The 18,306-nt window shown below is 42.6% G+C and overlaps 3 protein-coding genes across 12 annotated transcripts; 2 read left to right on the top strand and 1 right to left on the bottom strand.

Annotated features, from left to right (window-relative positions):
• The first annotated feature begins 212 nt into the window (after positions 1-212).
• Positions 213-4,996, top strand: LOC117863940 (uncharacterized). 4 transcript variants are annotated; one of them, XM_034747865.2, is made up of 5 exons: positions 214-607; positions 1,230-1,448; positions 1,724-3,492; positions 3,604-3,644; positions 4,034-4,174. In XM_034747865.2, exons 3-4 carry the CDS (start codon positions 1,729-1,731, stop codon positions 3,628-3,630), a joined length of 1,791 nt encoding a protein of 596 aa, XP_034603756.1. In that variant the 5' UTR covers positions 214-607; positions 1,230-1,448; positions 1,724-1,728; the 3' UTR covers positions 3,631-3,644; positions 4,034-4,174. The 4 variants fall into 4 exon arrangements, with proteins under 4 accessions (XP_034603755.1, XP_034603756.1, XP_034603754.1 ...); XM_034747863.2 differs by lacking the exon at positions 3,604-3,644 and adding an exon at positions 4,659-4,996 and having other exon boundaries at positions 216-607; positions 1,282-1,448; positions 4,034-4,569; XM_034747862.2 differs by lacking the exon at positions 3,604-3,644 and adding an exon at positions 4,659-4,996 and having other exon boundaries at positions 216-607; positions 4,034-4,569.
• Positions 4,997-6,122: 1,126 nt separating this feature from the next.
• On the top strand, positions 6,123-10,890 carry LOC117863945 (mitochondrial ATP-independent inner membrane protease subunit 2). The gene is made up of 5 exons (XM_034747878.2): positions 6,123-6,468; positions 7,141-7,316; positions 9,994-10,177; positions 10,360-10,466; positions 10,566-10,890. The coding sequence occupies exons 1-5, from the start codon at positions 6,397-6,399 to the stop codon at positions 10,645-10,647; spliced, it is 621 nt and encodes a 206-aa protein (XP_034603769.1). The 5' UTR covers positions 6,123-6,396; the 3' UTR covers positions 10,648-10,890.
• On the bottom strand, positions 8,333-18,240 carry LOC117863941 (phosphoglycerate mutase-like protein). 7 transcript variants are annotated; one of them, XR_011898827.1, is made up of 11 exons: positions 17,486-18,240; positions 17,308-17,415; positions 16,778-16,857; positions 15,290-15,391; positions 15,005-15,167; positions 14,720-14,797; positions 14,529-14,617; positions 13,739-13,858; positions 13,210-13,254; positions 11,914-12,128; positions 8,333-9,601 (listed from the first exon to the last, which is right to left on the bottom strand). XR_011898827.1 is itself a non-coding variant. In XM_034747871.2 (10 exons), exons 1-10 carry the CDS (start codon positions 17,600-17,602, stop codon positions 9,562-9,564), a joined length of 942 nt encoding a protein of 313 aa, XP_034603762.1. In that variant the 5' UTR covers positions 17,603-18,240; the 3' UTR covers positions 8,333-9,561. The 7 variants fall into 7 exon arrangements, 3 of the variants coding, with proteins under 3 accessions (XP_034603762.1, XP_072151295.1, XP_072151297.1); XR_011898828.1 differs by lacking the exon at positions 8,333-9,601 and adding an exon at positions 11,036-11,266; XR_011898829.1 differs by lacking the exon at positions 15,290-15,391.
• Positions 18,241-18,306: the final 66 nt, after the last annotated feature.

Genomic DNA, 18,306 nt, shown 5'->3' with positions numbered 1-18,306 from the left:
AAATGGGTTTGGTTAGACAAGGCTCGAAGAATACAGAGATGTGAGCTTGAAAAAGATAACAACTGACAATGTTGGGAAAGTTTGGCGACAAAATGCTCGGTGGAGGGAGAACCACGTGAGGAATAGTCGTACAGTACGGGAGAAAAAACTTTTAATGATTTTGCAAAGTAAAATAAAAAAATGGAGGGACAATAATTAATTGAAAAAGAGAGCCGGCGTTCCCCCTTCCCTTTGTGCGCGAGCGGCTGCCGCCTCCATCTTTCTCCCCGCTTCGTCGCCGCCACCTCGCTCCTCTCGGGATCCTTCGGGAGGTTCCTCCTCCTCTGACTGCCTACTATTGAACACACGCCGCCGCCGCCGCCGCCGCCCAGAAGTGGAGTCGAGGGGATCAGTGGAGTAGGAAGAGGGGGAGGAGCTGAGGCGGAAGTTTTGCTGTCGACGTGATTCCGCTACGCCGCCCAGACCCCAATCGCTCCCGGGCCCTCGCCCTTTCCTCTCTGCCCAGCGCCGCCGCATCGGGTGGGTTTTCCGGAGGTGCCCAGGCCGTCGAACGACCGAGCCCTCTCATCCGACGCGTGGGCGGGCCACCCGACCCCCTTCGGCCAAAGTGAGCATTTTCACTAGTCACTACCAAATCCCTTTGCATTTGTTGGTACATGTATTGTGGTAAAACGGAATGCATTCATGTCGTGAATTGCGGATCAACTGCATAAAACCTGTATCGATGCTCTTTGATTTGTTCATCAACACTTCAACTCTACTGATATGCATGATTATCTGACATGACGGATGGCGCCACATGGGCCGCTTTACTCAGATGAATTAACGCTGCATAGATTGCAAATCAGTTGATGCATAAAAGTGGATTCATGCTGTGATTTCTTCGTGCTTGGATCAATTGAACTGGCACAAGTTCAAGCTGATCGATGGGAGTAACTCATCTCGTCATGCTTACTGTCACATGTTTGCACTGGGCATCCATGCAAGCAGCTTTTCATTTTATTCCATCATCATGTGCTGATTCAAGGAAAACATTGTGCATCGATCTTCCTTCAACTATTTGAAAAGGAAGATCTTTTCTATATTTATATTTGGCTTTGCATCTGTCTCCACGCAGAAGTATAATAAGTGCCGTATCAACAGTAGACATGACTGATGATGTTCATTAGGCTGTTTATAAGGCTGATCGGGGCCTTAGTCACCTAAGTTCGTCACTTCCTTTTTCTCAGGGAGCAAGATGATGTTGGATTCGTTCACAAGATGTAGCTTGGCTGTTTTCAGGTTGTAAAGCCAGCCCTTTCGGGAAAAAAGAGCTGACTGATGTGACATGGAACTTCAAAGGCAAGCTTGCCTTCATGCTTTGAGCCAGATGGAGTGAAACCATGGCCCTCATCACAGCTGCAGCTGGAGGAACCTTCCTTGTCAGAACTCGACAATTTAACTCCCATGTAATCACCTATGTGCTTCTCCTTTAATTACCTTTGTATTGTTACTGCTCCTCTCCTTTTACTATTGCCATTTAGATTATGATGATGCCTCCAGCTAATCCTCCCAATACATTTCTCATGCACTGCGAGCTATCGCCATCCATTGTTACTTGTCTTATTGATCACTTACTTGAACAATCCTGTTACACATTCAGTCCGTACGTATATTCCATGCACACAGCACATATAAAGATCTAGATGCTAATATTGTTGGGCTCTTTGACATGTTACTGTAGACATTATGAGGAGCGAAGTAATAGAAGCTGGAAGGCTAGTGAACCTGTGGAATGAATGGGGGATACAAATCCTGGTCCTTGTAAGCTTTGCGTTGCAAGTGTTCCTCCTCATCTTTGGAGGGATCCGCAGGCGTAGCTCCTCTACTGTGCTGATGTTCTTCCTCTGGTCGGCATACCTGCTGGCTGACTCCACAGCGATATACACACTGGGCCATCTATCAGTCGACAGTAGGTCAGATGAGCACGAGCTGGTGGCCTTCTGGGCACCGTTCCTCCTGCTGCACCTTGGTGGCCCAGACAATATCACAGCATATGCGCTCGAAGACAACACGCTCTGGCTGCGTCACCTGCAAACTCTCGCTGTGCAGGTCCTAGGAGCTGCTTATGTGATATACGAGTACATCGCCTGCAGTGGGACCTTGCTTCTGCTGGCCTCCCTCTCCATGTTTGTTGCCGGTCTTCTCAAATATGGTGAGAGGATATGGGCGCTCAAGTGTGGCAACATTAGCAGCATCCGCAACAGCATCAGCACCCGAAAGTTCAAGACTAACCCTTACCTGTTACTGAATTTGGGTACCAGCGAAGAGGAACTACTGCTTGGAGCCCACTCCCAATTCGATATCTGCAAAGGTGTCTTCGCAGATATCATAATGGCACCGAGCCACTTGGTCCGTTCAATATCTAATTCTAAACCAGGTTCTGTAATATCTTATTTGGGAGAGGATCTATACAAGTTGGTCGAGATGGAGCTGTCTCTGATGTATGACTTCCTGTACACCAAGGCAGCGGTAATCCACACATGGTATGGCTTCTGCATCCATTTCATTTCACTGCTTGGCACAGCCACCACGTTTCTGTTGTTTCAACTCAGTATCAACAGTAGTGGAAATGGTTTCAGCAGAGTGGATGTGATTATCAGTTATGTTTTACTGGTTGGGGCTTTGGTCCTGGAAATCATATCAGTGTGCAGGGCTGTACTATCCACCTGGACATGTTCTTTGTTGCACCGCAGGGGCAGGGGATGGGAGTGGCCTCTCCATGTTATCACTTCCCTTGGTCAGCGTGTCCATCCAGCAAGTAGGAGGCTCTGGTCGGGCTCCATTGGTCAGTACAATTTGTTCCACCTGTGCACCCGCAACACGAATGAGATAGGGAGCAGACTAGCAATGAAATTGGGGCTCCAGGACTGGTGGAACCAGATGCATTTCTCGGGCACTTTCTCACATAGCGACATATTGTCAATACAAGATATCAAGAAATTGGTTCTGCAAGCACTGGTAGACAAGGATCGAGCACTGCAATACAAAAATACCGATTCGAACTCAAGAGGCAGCTTTATACTTAAAAGTATGGAAGCCTATGAGGACTTTGCTCGCTGGAGTGTCAACATCGACTTTGACGAGAGCATTCTTGTTTGGCACATTGCAACTGAGGTGTACATCCGGAAATCCAAGGGCAAACATACAAAAGAGCTCCTTGAGGCTACCGAGGTACTATCCAATTACATGATGTTCCTGTTGGTGGTAAAACCCAACATGCTGCCTGGTGCTGCACGGCACAACATACATCTCACCTCCTGTGAACAACTAGAAGTACAATGCCGTGCGCGCTTTGGTGATAAGGACAACCCAGTGGCGCCGTCTCCCACAAGCTGGAATCCGTACTGTATGTTTAAGGAATTGTTCCACCATGATGGCCCTAATTGCTCCAGGATCCCACGAAGGGAGAAGCTTGCAGAGATGGCGTGGAGTTTCTCCCAATTTGCACTGGTATGGGCTGAGTGTGGCCTCAAGTTCATTCATATTATTTGAAAATCTGTTTCTTCTTTCTTGGAACAATGACCCAAGCTCTGCCTCACTGTTTGCAATTTCAATTTGCAGGTATACCTTCCATGCCAATTCAACTGAAACGCATTTCGTTGGTAAATACGTTTGATAATATAGAAGATCTTAAACAAGATTCTATTTTCATACTTGCTGACTTTACTAGCAGAACCAGCACATGCCTATATTCAAAGTTGCACCTAAATAGCAGTTTTATTTTGAATCTCATAATGCTCAGTTGAAGTTTGTTTCCTGATCATTGACTACGTCTAATGAAATTGAAAAGGAGATCCTTTATTTTTTTAGACCATGGTCTAGCAAAGTCAGGAAACAAAATTAAACTTAACATGCACCATGATAGTACACACCTAACTCATTCAATGTGTTCTATTTTGCCTCCACTGAAGATTCACATAGGTAGCGCACGCCTATACCTGAAATCCTATTAAGTGCTTTGATTTTATCTAACCATCCTCCTCAATCTCAGGGAACAGTAAGGGCACCAAATCCACATGGGGATTCCATCCGTGACAGTGCTAATATGTATGCAATCTTGCTCGCCAACGAGCTTCTGAGCATAGAGTTGCGCTGGCAAGAGCAGCGTGATCCTTTGGAACTGATCCTCGGGGTGTGGGTGGAGTTGTTGTTGTACGCTGCAAACCATTGCAGCCAAGAGTCCCATGCCAGGCAGCTCAGCAATGGGTGCGAGTTCATTACCATCGTGTCATTACTAGCGCACCACTTCAAGTATTACTCTGGGGTCTCCAGGGGCACTGAAGACATTGGTGGAAGTAAGCCCACAAGTGAAAGTAACCCATAAGTGAAAACCAGGTTTAGATGAATTTGAACATTTTCACCTGAAAATGGCCCCTCGTTGTTCAGGAGAAACTGATGATTTCACCCCTCCAATGAAACCAGCATAGTTATCTGTAAATAAATATAATAAGTATTGGGATTCATTCATAATGGGAACCACATGCTGCAAGATTAACTTCCTCTTTGCATTCAAAAATCTATTACAAGGTGAGTCTGGCATGCCTATTCATGTGACATGTTACTTGAATCCTTGTGTATGCTTAATTGCTTATATATATTTTTTTTTTCACGATCAGGATCATCATCAGCGTTGATTCATAACAGCGAAAGGCCCTGGCTGGTGGCGCAAGTATGGTGCCGCATGTCAGGATCACAATCTGCCTGGATTGATCTTTTCTTTCTTTTCTTTTTTGGTGAACATTGGTGGCCGGCGTAGCAGTGAGGCAAGACGCCAATGTGAAATAGCAATTCTTATATTTTTACATAGCTGTTGTGTGACCATAAGAAATTATAGGTATCCAGCCGAGGTTGTTGTAGCTTCACTGTTGCCTGTCCATGCTGTTGTCTTGCTGACATGCAATGTCTTTTCGTACCTGTGAGGACCAAGGAAATTTATTGCCTTTTTCCAGCTTTACCCACCAACTATCTCGGCAGTTGAAGTGTCTGATTATATTGTGCCAGGTAAAATTTTAGCAGGGTTATTTTATCTCCGGGAACATGGAGAGAAGATGAGGTGCGCGTGCAAAAAGCTGAAAATTTGTCACCATTGAGTTGCTAGTGCGGTTTAATTAATCAAAATAGTATTTTGTATCATTAACTAACTTCTACTTCTAATCCCAGAGTATTTTCCGTTTTCTTTAGCTAGGCATCTTTTTAGACAACACTATCCATATTAGTAAGAAATGGATGTATCCACTTATATCCTAAACATTCATAGGTAAAAACCACACACCCGTGTCCATACCTATGGGCTATGGGTGGAATTTTCACACGTTCACTCACACCCATGTGTTAGATTGCCATCTCTACTCATCCAGTCGAGAATATGGCTACTTTTAGATTTATTTTAAGTCAAACTATTGTAGATCTGCATGAGGCATAGTTTAGCTAAGTAGATTGCTGTGATTTTAATCTGATTTTTTTCAGAATTCTAACTGCATTTTAGGATTTTTGCCTCATTTTCCCTAAAAACTAGGTGGTTGAATTGCCGTTGGGCCACAATTTATATTCAAATTTATAGAAGAAAATTATTCATGTAGTCATAGTTTAGCTCTAAGAGCATCTCCAACAGCCTCCCAATAAACGTTCTCAATAACTATTATGAGGATATCCCAATATCCATTTAATTGTTATTGCGAGAGTTAATTTTGCAGTCTCTCAATAATTTCATCCCAATCCAACTGCTGTATTGGAAGAGTCACAACTCCTCCTTTATTTAGGGAGAGTTGGGGTGAATTATTAGGTTGTTTCAATAATTATAGGGAAAAAAGAAAAGTAAAAGAAATCTGTTAAAGCACTAATTTTTTTTATAAATTCTTTTAACATGATAGTTGGATACGGAGATGATGGAAAAGGCCACGAGGCACAGGTCCACACAAATTCCGCATGCTTGGCCAGCCCAGCCCGCATTCATTCTAGCCCCACGAATGGTGAGCAAGTGAGTTGGGCCTGACAGGCAGATAGGACAGCCCGCATAAGTGACTAGCGAGCAAATGAGTTGGGCCTTGTAAGAACTAATGCAGGCCTTCTAGGGTAAACCCAGGTAGAAAAAAAAAACCAAAAGATCCCAGCGTTCCCCTCCTGCGCGACGCGGCCGCCGCCTGCGCCTCCCCTTCTTCCTCCCAGCTCCGGTCGCCCTCACCGTACCTCGCCTCCGTCAGCCGCCTCCCCTCTGCTCATCTGCGGGGCTCCTCTAACTAGGGGACCTGGTAGTACCAGCTTCCGCCGCCGTGCAGCCGGGAGGAAATCCCGGAGGAGGAGAGGTGGGATCAGTACAGGAGCAGCAGCTAGGCGACCGAGAGGAGGTTGGGGAGGATGGTTTCGCTGTCGACGTGGTTCCGCTATGCCGCCCACAAGTTCGAGTACTCCATCTCCCTCTCATGGAAGGTACTAACTGATACATTCATCTCCATCCCTCCCCATGCTTCCTCTGCCTCCTCCTCGCCCCCCCTCGCTCTAGATCCATGCGTGCTAGTAGTAGTGTTTTTCCTATCTTTCTCTCTAAAAATCTCCCCTATCTGCGTTTCTGCCTGTTACTTTTCGGTTCTGTTCGATCCATTTGCCATTGATCGAAACACTGCTACACACTTCAATTTTGGAGCTAACTAGGCTGTGTAAACGAACAGCTGGACTGTAGGAAATGTATGCAACATTATGCGTGCTGTGCTTGCGGCAGCCTCAGCCCTCAAATTAAAGAACAGTATCATACCCTGGACTTTATTCCTTCACGTTCCTACTTTGATTTGTTATTAGTCTGCCCAGGGCCGCCTTAGTCTTGGCGTCACGAGCTTATTTATGTTTTATTTATGCTATTTGTTGGCAACTTTTTGGAAAACTTAGATTGAAACTTGTAATTCTAGATGGTTGAGTGCGCAAGTCATGCAGAGACTGGAGTAAATAAATTCCTTTATCTAAAAAGTGTGCCTAGGGCCACCAAGTTGATTGTACACATGGATACAGATTGCAAGCAATCATGTTTTTTTTGGGGGCCATCATGTAAGAACATTTCCCTAAAAAAACTGTTCATATATTTCTCTCCTTGCTTCTGTATCCAAGCAGAAATATAATGTCGGCCAGATCAACAGTAGAGAGCTAACTGATGCGATATGGAAAAACTTCTTCCAAGGCAAGCTCACCTTCACGCATTGGACCAAAGGGGGAGAAGCCATGACTCCCATCGTATCTCCAACTGGAGGAACGCTCCTTGTCAGAAAGCTCGCAAATTTAAGCCCCACGTAAGCACTTTTCTTTCTCCTGTGCACTCTGCTAGCTGCGCCTCTCTTTTTGATGTTGCCAATTATTCCTTAGTTAGCAATATATGCTTGTGCGCAAAGTTTATGTTGTTGTTGAAAATAAATATGTGCACTCAAGTTCAAAAGTTAAATAATAAGGTATACTTTAGGTGACAGTTTACAATGTACTAATTGAAATCTTTGAAGTACCCCTATACTTTTTTCTAAGCGATTCCCCCTTTCATATTTTTTTTCATATCCGACCCTCTTAACATCTAAAATTCACTGGACTAGTCTGTATTACTCATCCATCCCAAATTATAAGTCATTCCAAGAATCTTGGAGAGTCAAAGTATCTCAAGTTTGACCAAATTTATATGATAATATAATAACATTTATGATGTCATCTAAGTATCATTAGATTCTTCATCAATTATATTTTCATAGTATACCTATTTGATGTCATAAATCTTTATAGTTTTCTCTATAATTTTGGTCAAACTTGAGATGCTTTGACTCTCCAAGATTCTTGGAATGACTTATAATTTGGGATGGAGGGAGTACATCAGAATTATTGAAATCTGAAACTTTCCATGCCTAAACTATTAAGTGTTTGAAGCCATTTTTTTAATGTAATTTATATATTGTTCTTTCTTGTACTAGGATATTACCCAAGATTTTCTTTGGTACTGCACAGCGCTCACCATTTATGTCCATACGCAACCAGGATGACTTGATCTATATGACGTAGGGCTCTAATAAAGTAATCATGATGCGGGTGCTTGCACGTTGTTCTCATCTTAGGATCATGGAGATCACTTGATCCATTTAATCCGGTGAATTGATGGCACAAACATGCAAACATCTGTTTAAACAAGCACCTGTGATAAAAGAATTTGCTCCAAGTACACGCTTGATCATCTACTGAATCAGGCAGGCAGACAAGCTGTTGCAGTCACAAGGATGCACAAGAACACACGAGGTAGAGAATAACTCCCAATTCTTAAGGGGGGCAACTATGGCAAAGATTGCACTTCTTGGCTTGTCTGTTTTTCTAATTTAGATTCCTGGTTAGGGTTTTAGAAGAGCATCCCTCCTAGTTGGGCTGTTGGGTTTACTAAGCCCAGTCTGATTTGTGGACCTGGTACAGCTTACACCGAAATATGCATAATTCTTTCTAAAATAATTTCAAATGAGTGTCCATCTATTACATTTGAAAGTAGACTTGACAAGGTTTCCATCCATATAAAATACTCGTCTTGGAAGCTTGTGAGTAGTGCAGAATTCATTGTCTTGGAAGCTTGCGAGTAGTGCAGAATTCATTGTGAAGTTCATGGACAGAATCTGGGCGTGAAAATGTTGATTGCAACTTGTTTATCTCTATCCATAAATCCATCTCTTGGCTTCACCTCCCTTTGCCTGTGCTTCAAACCTGAGAACAAGCAATGTGGTTCCATTTGGTAGTAAGAAATTCTTAGTAAGGGAATTCTTATATTCATTAAGGAACAATTTCACCTTGTGTTGTAGTTGCTTAGTTTGAGCTTGTCATTGTTTCGTCATATGCTACCTTGTATTGTTCAGCAAAGAACGCTTGAGTGAAACTAGGGATGACCTCATTGATTTGACTAATATTGTGCCATGTGGCTCGCTTCTTAATCAGTTTCCTACTGCAAAAATTGTATTAGAACTAACCAGGAACTGCTTAGGCTTTGTTTTGCATTTTGATGCTTTATTTGAAGCTTTGAGCACACATATATTTTCTATTTCTATAGATAGTAATAACTAATAGGAAACCTATACTTGAGGACCAAAAATAGGAATAATATGCTGTTCAGATATCTTCTCATTAACAAACTATATTGCACTCTTCGCAAAAAAAAAAAAAAAAACTATATTGGCATATTGCACAGCATTTGTAAAGGCCGCAGTTCTAATAGAGTTTTTGTATCAGTAAGCCCTTCAACCTCAAACAAACCTAATCACAGCTCAACAATATGACTCTTAGCTGACATTTATGTACAAAAATAGAAAAAAATCATATACTACAGGGAAATAACTTCAGAAAGTAATTCTGTAAAGAAAAGGAAAAAATGGTGTCTAAACAGTCACAAGTACTGGATTTTTGTTTTCTTGCTGTTGATGGCTGCAACTCATGTGGTGATGCTATTCACTGCTTGGAGCTGTCGTAGAGTTGAGGAGCAGCGATGATGTTTTGCTCACTGGTCCAGAATTAGGGTTTGATGTAGATTTATGTAATCCCCAGGGCCCAAGCCGGCTCAGGCCTAACCCTGTGACAATACATACACAAAAGCTCATTTGCATATTTGATAATCAACTCAATAGTCAATGAACAAAAGCTGATTTGCATACACAAAAGCAGGTCCATCTTGTACAGTGCAACATAATTTTCACTGTTGACTATGTGGAGTTTAGTTAACTACAAGAAAGGCTGTCATGTATGTACTGGACTAACCAATACCTGATACCTCCTTTTAAATCAACTGATGGATCTCATGGAATATCTATTATTTTGCATTTTTGCAAAGACTCATAAAGCATGAATGTAAAGGAAGCCTGGTTGTCTGCCTGTTTGGTTCATAAGGCCACTTCACCTTACAGAATCATCTATGGCTTGAAACATTTTTTTAATAATCTTCTATGCATCAAATTATCTTCACAGACAAGTCTTTGTTGGAGATGTCGTCTTGTTAAAAGATCCAGAGAAATCGGATGATTTAATTATTCGACGACTGGCTGCCCTGGAAGGCTATGAGATGGTCTCTAATGATGAGAAGGATGAGCCATTTGTACTTGAGAAAGATCAATGCTGGGTCCTGGCAGACAACCAAGCCCTAAAGCCCAAGGTAAGTAATTAGATGCTTGTAGTAGTAACATACACAATTCTGTTAGTTGTTGTACTAAGATATGCTCAATTTTATTATGTCTTGACTATAGATGCTCAAAGTGTGGTTTTGGTGAATAATTGTCTTTGCATTTCAACAAAGGCATTTTTCGTTAAAGTTTTTCATGACCGTTTTGGTAACAGGAAGCTAGAGATAGCCGATTGTTTGGACCTGTCCCTATGACCGACATCCTTGGCAGAGTGATATACTCTTTAAGAACAGCCGTCGATCATGGCCCAGTTGAGAACAGGTCTGTTCCTACGCTATATTCAACTCTGACTCTCATCTCATTTAATACGTCCACCACGTGGGGGACTAAATCTTTGCTCCTACTATCTCCGTGCAACAGTGGCATGGCCATGAACCAGGATGCCCCAGTACTGGCAGTAGAGCTTGATGTGGAAGAGATGGCGAAGAACAATAAGACGTAGACACTTGATGCTTTTGACATACTGCTCTGTAACTTACCGTTACTTTGGGTTTTGTTATTTACGATCTGTTACTTCAAGTAGAACCTCCATTGGAATGTTATTCACGATTTGCCTGTGGAGAAGTCAATAATCGTTTCAACAAATAATCCAGAGGTTGCTGGATCGTGATCTTTCCAACTGTGTCGGTAACGTTGTGTGATTGTAATGCCTGAATTTGAGATCACATGTTCGTTTGCTGCACCATGACCTTTCTAATTTTGTATCATTAGCAAGGTGAAATCAAATGTGACCTGACAAATTGCGGCAGGTTTTCTGTGTGTCCCTGAACGGATAAGCTGCTGCAAGAGCTCTGCAGCGTAGTTACCTGGTCAAAGTTTTAAAATTGTACTGAAACTGACTGTAATTGTCTAATTTAAAGTGAAAGTAGCATCAGAAAGATGTTTCAATGGCTGATTTAGTACAATGCAATGTAGTTCTCCTGTGTACACGATATACAGTGCTGGTTAAATTTTCAGCAAGAACCGCTACACCAGGTGGTACAGCACGATGGGCATTTTTCAAAGCACTTCCCTCTACAATGAAGGAGATAGCCGTGATAATTCTGGCTTCACGTAACACTCTACAATGAAGAAGCTAAACGTGAGAATTCTGTTGGAGTTGCTCTAACACAGCAGTACAGCACTAGGTTCTTTGGCTATATGCACTCAATGTGTGGGTGTTGAGGCTGGAAAATTTTTCCTTTATCTAAACAAAGCAGTAGTTTCTTTTTTTACTCGAAGTATGGATAATTGGCTTCCACGGCATTTCCAATTGCAATGTGCAAGAAATATATCCTTGGACATTCTGAACCATCGTTTGAAAGTGGCCGGGCCAAACAGAGGGTTATTATGGGAAGGACAGGTACCGCACGGCCCAATATCAACAGCCGGCCCAATTGCTTTCAGCAGCGATATGGTGACATCAGCAGACGATATGGCGCACAGGCAGCAGTCTAGCCTAGCAAAAGTTAAGAATTTTGCATGGCGTGTGGCCACAGACTCTTTAGCAACTAAGCACAATAGAGCTAAGAGGAACAATAAAGCAAAATTTGTGGCATGGAAGATGAAACTGAACACCATGCCCTGGTGAGGTGTTCATTCTCTAAACTTTTGAGAGAAGAAATGAAGAAGTATTGGGATCTCCCGAGTGAGACTTGTTTCATGAAGAATGGTACCCAATGGATTCTTTTACTCCTAGATGAGTGCTCAGATGAATAATGATTCTTACCCAATACCTCAGCTTGGTTAGGTTTCTTATATAGAACCTGGTACGTATCGACAAAAAAGCATCTGCAGTGCCTTCCGTCAATCTTAGCGCACGTGTACGTGCATGAGGCTCCTCAAGATGCTTCCTCATTTTCTATGACATCGCTGGGCTGGTCAAGTCCGGTTGGGATCTCGCCTGGGTAGTTCAAACTAGGGGAACCTGCAGACCCAAGCATACTGCCGAATGGAACATATTGTCAATATTAGAAAAAGAATGACATGTGAATATCTACAAAAGGAAAATCTATATAAACCCCCAAACTATTGTAGGTCGAATACTTCACCCCCCGAATTCTAAAACCGGATGTTTAACCCCCTCAAGTGTACAATACCATTTCAATAACCCCCTAAAGCATGATTTTGCCACCGTGGCGTCTGACATGGACGACGACGTGGCAATGACCCACATGTCAGGGCGTATACACAGTCTGGACCCACATGTCATACCCTTCCCCTACCTTTCCCCTGTCTCCCCCGCCTCCACCCCTGCGAGTGTCTCCCCCGCCTCCACCCCTGCGGCACCTCGCGTCGTCGGGAGGAGGCCCCGATCCAGGACCGAGCCCCCACACGCCTCACTGACGGGAAGAGGCCCACGACCGTGTCTCACCGACGAGAAGCGGCCCCCGACCGCACCTCGCCGGCCGCTGGGACGAGGTCCTTCATCCCGGCCCCCGGCCGCGCTTCCCGTTGGGAGGCGGCCTTTGTCCAGCCCCGGCCACGCGTGCCGGGGAGGAGGCCTCTAGCCGTGCCTCGCCGCTGGCGCTGGGAGGAGGTCCTCCATCCCCGCCCCCGACCCCACGCGCCACGCCGCCAGGAGGCTCTGGCCGCGCCTTGCCGCTAGGAGGAGATCCCCGGCCCCCGGTCGCACATCCTGCCTGGAGGAGGCCTTCGTTCCGCTCCCTGCCACTAGGAGAAGGTCCTCCGTCCCAGCCCCCGACCCCACGAGCCACGCCGCGACAAGCGAGCAGACGAAGAAGACGAAGATGAGAGGCTGACACTCCACATGCAACGATCTACATCAGCAACACATAATCGACCTCAGCATGCCAGCAAGGCAAAACTACCCAACAAAATCACTCCTAGGGGTCATTTAAATGGTTTTGGAAAGGCGAGGGGATAAAAAATCTGGTTTTATAGTTGAGGAGGTGATATGCTCGACCCTTGATACATTGGGAGGTTATTTAGACTTTTTCCATCTGCAAAACAAGTATCATAGAAAATTGAAGCACGCCACACAAGGAGGCAGAGAAGGACCGACCTTGTATCAACCAGCACCATTGATCGGAGTTCACAGTTCGCGAAGCTACATAAGACGAAGCTAAAGTTAGCAACAGATTCCTTCGATAAAATCTACCATGTTTTAGCTTTTGATATTTTACTATTTTATATTTCAATATAAGTGAATTGCCGTCTTTTCTACCTATAAGTTAGGTTTTTTTGAGTTGAACTGGCTGGTGTATATGGCTTAATATGATATAGGTCTACTTCGAATGCTAACGGACGTAGTCAATAAAATAATTGCAGTTTAACTTATACTTCCACATTTAAATTGCCCATCTTTTCTCGTAAAGTTAGCCATTCAGATTGAACTGATTGGTTTATACGAGTAGGTCTCGTAGGCACTCAAATTAATGCTTGCTCTTTTGTATTGGACATACACTATTTATTTATCACGTAATGATTAATAAGAACAACTTGTGAATTGGATGTTCAGTAATATATCTGCGCAAGTTCAAAGAATATCACTCGGTTGCAAGACACGAAAAAGTCAATGACAAGACCCTTACCGCTTGCTCATTTCGTATCTTATGGTTGGATGGCACTCCTTGCTGTACATGCGTAAGGTATCTTGTAATAGAACACTATGGGTGACAATAGCTATCTCTTTCTCTTCTCTCGTCCATAACCTACAAGTAATTTAAAGAAAAAAGGAAAATAAATATAGCTACATAAATGTTAAACTGGTATGCTTGATGGACCATTTATCTCCGCCGGCCCGAATCTCTGACACGGCCACCTACTTCCGGGCCGGCGGTGATACCGCTACATCAAAAACTGGCAGTGATAGGGTGGTTGGGATGGCGAAATCTGTAGTAGTGTTAGTTAGGTCACTTTCTAGGGCTATAGCCAACATATAAACTGAAAAATAATCGCAAAAGAAAGAATACTCCGTGACAATTCACTACTATACAAAAACAAAAGCGTTCATATACTAACTTTAATATCTAAGCGGTAATATACTGTACCACAGCTAGAGCTTTAATTGTTTTTACTGTACACAATTGTACAAATTTTATACAGATGTTGTCCAACACGTCAAACAATTATCAGTTCAGATGAAGTAAGATGTGCCCAGTGCGGTGATTGAAGAGGAACAATGAAGGGAGTGCCATGGAAAGTAAATCTGACTTGTTGCTAACCAAGACATTGTGCAAAAAATGCATAGTATGCCACAATCGAAAGCCAGTTATGTGAATAACACATGCAGCATAAATGTAAGGGATACAAAACGGCTATTGATTCTCTTAGTTGTGCTTACGAAAAATATACCGATTGATCATAGAAAACAGAAGTTACCAATCCATGAACTTCATACCCCTCGCTGCAACCGACTTATGTGCTTCTCTAACATCTGGTAACCACAGAACATCTTCATCATTCATTATCTGCAGTGACAAGTGAGTCCATATATATTACGGTATGCTGCTGCAAGCTTGCAACTTAAATGAAGAGGCCCATTTTCCAATTTGACAGTAATAGATACTTACCAGTGAAAAATCAATTGCAGGAAAGAGAGTTCGATATTCTGTAATGCTCCTCCTCTTGTCACATGGATGGTCACCTTGCTTTTTTAAAATTAATTAAACAAAAAATGAAATACAGGAAAAAAAGGTATAGCAGAATGACAAGAATGGTCAATAGTGAACAAAAATAATGTAAATGAGGCACCAGATTGTGGTACGTATCATTGTTTTGCAAAATACATGTGACCGGAACGTCTTAATCAAATGACTCTACGTTTTGCACACATATTCTTCAGGAAAAGGTAGTACCAAACGCTCCCTGCAGGTCTCAATTGCAAGAAATGGTGGGCAGTTCAAACTTGAAATAGCCAGACGTTCACTTTGTCCAGCATTTTCCACCATTAAAGGAGGTGAACCAACTCCACCAGTATAGCTTTCACCACCAAAAACCCCCACTGCAGTTTGCATCGTCCTGTGATATTAGTCCAGGGTTAATTGGTTAAATATAGCGAGGTCTGCGGTAGAACCGCTAAGCTAAAATTCTAATTAAGAGCAATGATCATCATTTGAACACATAAGATACATTAACTTAACAATTTAATTTGACTCCCTGCATTCAACCAATATGTCGATCGAAACAAATACCAGAAGTCCCACATGAAGGTGAGCATAGAGAGTACAAACGTGATAAAGTTCCTACATAAATACAGATTACAACACAAAGTACGATACGTTAAGTTTTATAAACTGAGTTCAAATATATAAATATCACATGAGCTCAATTCCTAATAAAACTAGGCTATCTTAAAACTTAACTTGGAGAATGCTTATGATGAATTAATTAATGTGGTCTTTTTCAAACAAACTAGGCGTTTGAAAGGTTTCTCACCCTTATGGTATTCTTGGAGATAGAACACTTAGTAGTGTAGGGGTAAAGTCAATCATTGTTAGTTTAGGCAACTATTTTCAAACTACCTAAAAATGGGGCTTATGCTAGCTATTTTAATTTGAGCAAGGACTAAAGGGTTGGTCAAATAACGGGTGCATGCTGTCCCAAATCTTGATGATGATGTGCTTGTTAGAAGATAATGTTTGTAAGACGTGTTACACATGGATTATAACATGGTACATGCATAGGTTCTCTAGAAGGCTTAGAGATAGAATTCGGTTTAATCTCATAGCTTAGAGATAGAAGAGTTTGATTCAAGAACTCATATTGTACACGACACAAACTCTTGTGATTGTCCTCGGCCTTGCGCCCATGTAACATGAAACCTGTGGCGAGCCGAGTTTGGCAGCCAACAGTTTACCAAATCTTTCAGTGCTTTCATTTTATTGATCATAACATCGGTAAAGCTAAGAATATAAAGCTTTTTGCTGCGCATTTGAGCAGTTATATAGCTTGAAAATAAACTTCGTAAATACTCAATCCATGGGATGGGTTGATATGTCCCCAAGGCATTGCAATTAGAGTCACGAAAGTCACCGAGTGCTAGTATGTACTAGCTGCTCATGATGAAATCCCATATGTGATATGTCTCAATGAGGTATTTTTTTTTCAGGGAGCAGAGCTCAAGCTATGGCCGGCAGCACCACAACCACAACTGGGTGACTTACGGTTACCATCGAATTGTCAGCGTTTTAAGCTAAGGGTTGCAAAGATGTTTATTCACAATTTTTTGGTTGTGATATGGGGACACACCTATTTTGGATTTACCAATCCATATGCATCATGAAAATTTGTTGAACAAAGAGCGGAAAGAAGTGGAAGAGCGCCAAGCAGTTTTCTTCTGGAGGCATTACCCTCACTGATTTTTTTTCTTAGTAGTGTAGTCATGTTTGTGCTTTCTTTATTTTGAAGTCTCTAAGGGCATCCTTTAAAACTAGATTACTGTAGGTCTAATTTATTGTAGTGGAGATCTTCGCCAGACATGGGCGATATTTTGGAAATAGAATCTATGTTTTAACTATGTGAGTCATGATCAGGAAATGATTAAGGCTCCAAAAAATGCTTGAACAAAATAATAAACTTTAAAGCAAAGAAAGAATATAAGTCCAAAGAATATTAGTGGAATACTATACCTCAGTAAAGGGGAACAAATAACTAACTCAATCTTTTTTGCAAGCCCACAATTTTTCACATGCTCTCGCAGACTGTCAACCTACATATTTAGGTAAATCTTAATCATGCAACTCGGAGCATGAAAGTTTTGCAAAAAATTTCTGGTAATTAGTTTCATCAAAACTAGATGAGAAGCAGAAACTCAACCAATATAAAGAACTACAAATTAAGACTTTGAATTGAAAAAAAATCTTTACTTAGCTATATTTTGGATACAAATCGAATGCAAACCTTGGGACCTTCTAAGTCATTATGAGCATATGCTTGGCCTTATGATGATGGATGGTAGCAGTAGAGATTCATCGTTTCTACGGTGAGAGATCCAAAACTGGGGCATTTTGGGATCCAACTTGCTTAGATGGAAGTTAACATTTGACATGAAGCATGACTACTTTTACTTTGACGCGCAACAGTGTACCGCTTCTGTTAATAGAGGCGTAGAACTGATAATTAATTTAAGAGCAGCAGTGCGTTGGAGGAACTCACTTACTTGTCTCCAACCCAAAGGAGTGATTGGAGCATCAAGCAACGCGGGTGACCTGTATGCACTGCGATCCTTCTCGCCTTCCACGTTGTGAACACCCTGGGCGTGCCTCACCTGCACTCATGATGAACCGGTGAAGATTGAATCAAAGCATGCAAATCTGTGAAGCTTTAACATTACATACCAGGTGCACGGTTTTGCAGCGGTGTAAAGGGTACATAGCAGTGCCAGCGCTTGGCTTCATCCCTGATCGACAAGACATGGCTCTCTCTCTCTCTCCGCTCCTTGTCAATGGTCTCATCTAGTCATCTGATCTCATCTGATGGAGCAGAGAATGAACGTCCTCTGCCCTCAAAGCTGCTTCATCAGCCAGGGTCTGGGGGCTCCATGCGTACCGCGCCGCCCCACTGCACCAGTTGACCTCTTGGGTGCTATGACAAGTAAAAAAATAATAAACAAACTCAAGGCCCAGTAGGTAACAGATCAAGCCGCAATGAGCCATGTCCAGAAACTTTGTTTGCCTCTAACCAGATGAGCACATGCATATGCATGTGCATCATCAAGTCAGTAATGGTCTTAGCGAAGAATCTAGAGGTTGCCGGATCACTTGAGTTTCTATTAAGCTTGGGTCAGTCCCAGAGCTTGGATCAGCCCCAGTCATGTCAATTCCTAGGCGCGGAGTCAATTCCTGGGTCTGCCCCTGGATGTTTGTGTATTTATATTAGAACATCGAGAGTATTTCTTTAGGCAGTTGCTGAGAATCATTTTTCATGTGTGCATGTATAGATATAAGTTGCTTCTTGTGTGCATTTGAGCCATGGGTAGATAAGTTGATGTGTATTGCAGTGTACTTAGCTGATAAACTATCAAGACTGCTGAGGCCTGAAAGGAATGACAACTCAAATGCCATCAAATTATAATAAAATCAACTACGACAATTCAATTTAAAGCGAGAGAGTAGAAGAAAAAAAGAGATGACACTGCAGATCATATGCTGCAACGTTC

Source organism: Setaria viridis, chromosome 7, assembly GCF_005286985.2.
Source record: "Setaria viridis chromosome 7, Setaria_viridis_v4.0, whole genome shotgun sequence".
Taxonomy (NCBI): Eukaryota; Viridiplantae; Streptophyta; class Magnoliopsida; order Poales; family Poaceae; genus Setaria; species Setaria viridis.
Note: the sequence above shows the minus strand (reverse complement) of the source record. Positions and strands in the feature narration are given on the sequence as shown.

What these genes read in the sequence shown, in the direction of transcription:
- LOC117863940 (XM_034747863.2), top strand. Translation starts at nt 1,729, where the DNA reads ATGAGGAGCGAAGTAATAGAAGCTGGAAGGCTAGTGAACCTGTGGAAT. An exon ending in GTTTCTCCCAATTTGCACTG is followed by an intron (nt 3,493 to 4,033) that starts GTATGGGCTGAG and finishes CCTCAATCTCAG; the next exon opens with GGAACAGTAAGGGCACCAAA.
- LOC117863945 (XM_034747878.2), top strand. Translation starts at nt 6,397, where the DNA reads ATGGTTTCGCTGTCGACGTGGTTCCGCTATGCCGCCCACAAGTTCGAG. An exon ending in CTCGCAAATTTAAGCCCCAC is followed by an intron (nt 7,317 to 9,993) that starts GTAAGCACTTTT and finishes TTATCTTCACAG; the next exon opens with ACAAGTCTTTGTTGGAGATG. An exon ending in ACCAAGCCCTAAAGCCCAAG is followed by an intron (nt 10,178 to 10,359) that starts GTAAGTAATTAG and finishes TTTTGGTAACAG; the next exon opens with GAAGCTAGAGATAGCCGATT.
- LOC117863941 (XM_072295194.1), bottom strand. Translation starts at nt 17,602, where the DNA reads ATGAGACCATTGACAAGGAGCGGAGAGAGAGAGAGAGCCATGTCTTGT. An exon ending in AGACCTGCAGGGAGCGTTTG is followed by an intron (nt 14,798 to 15,004) that starts GTACTACCTTTT and finishes ATTTTAAAAAAG; the next exon opens with CAAGGTGACCATCCATGTGA. An exon ending in ATGGTGCTGGTTGATACAAG is followed by an intron (nt 12,129 to 13,209) that starts GTCGGTCCTTCT and finishes TCCATTCGGCAG; the next exon opens with TATGCTTGGGTCTGCAGGTT.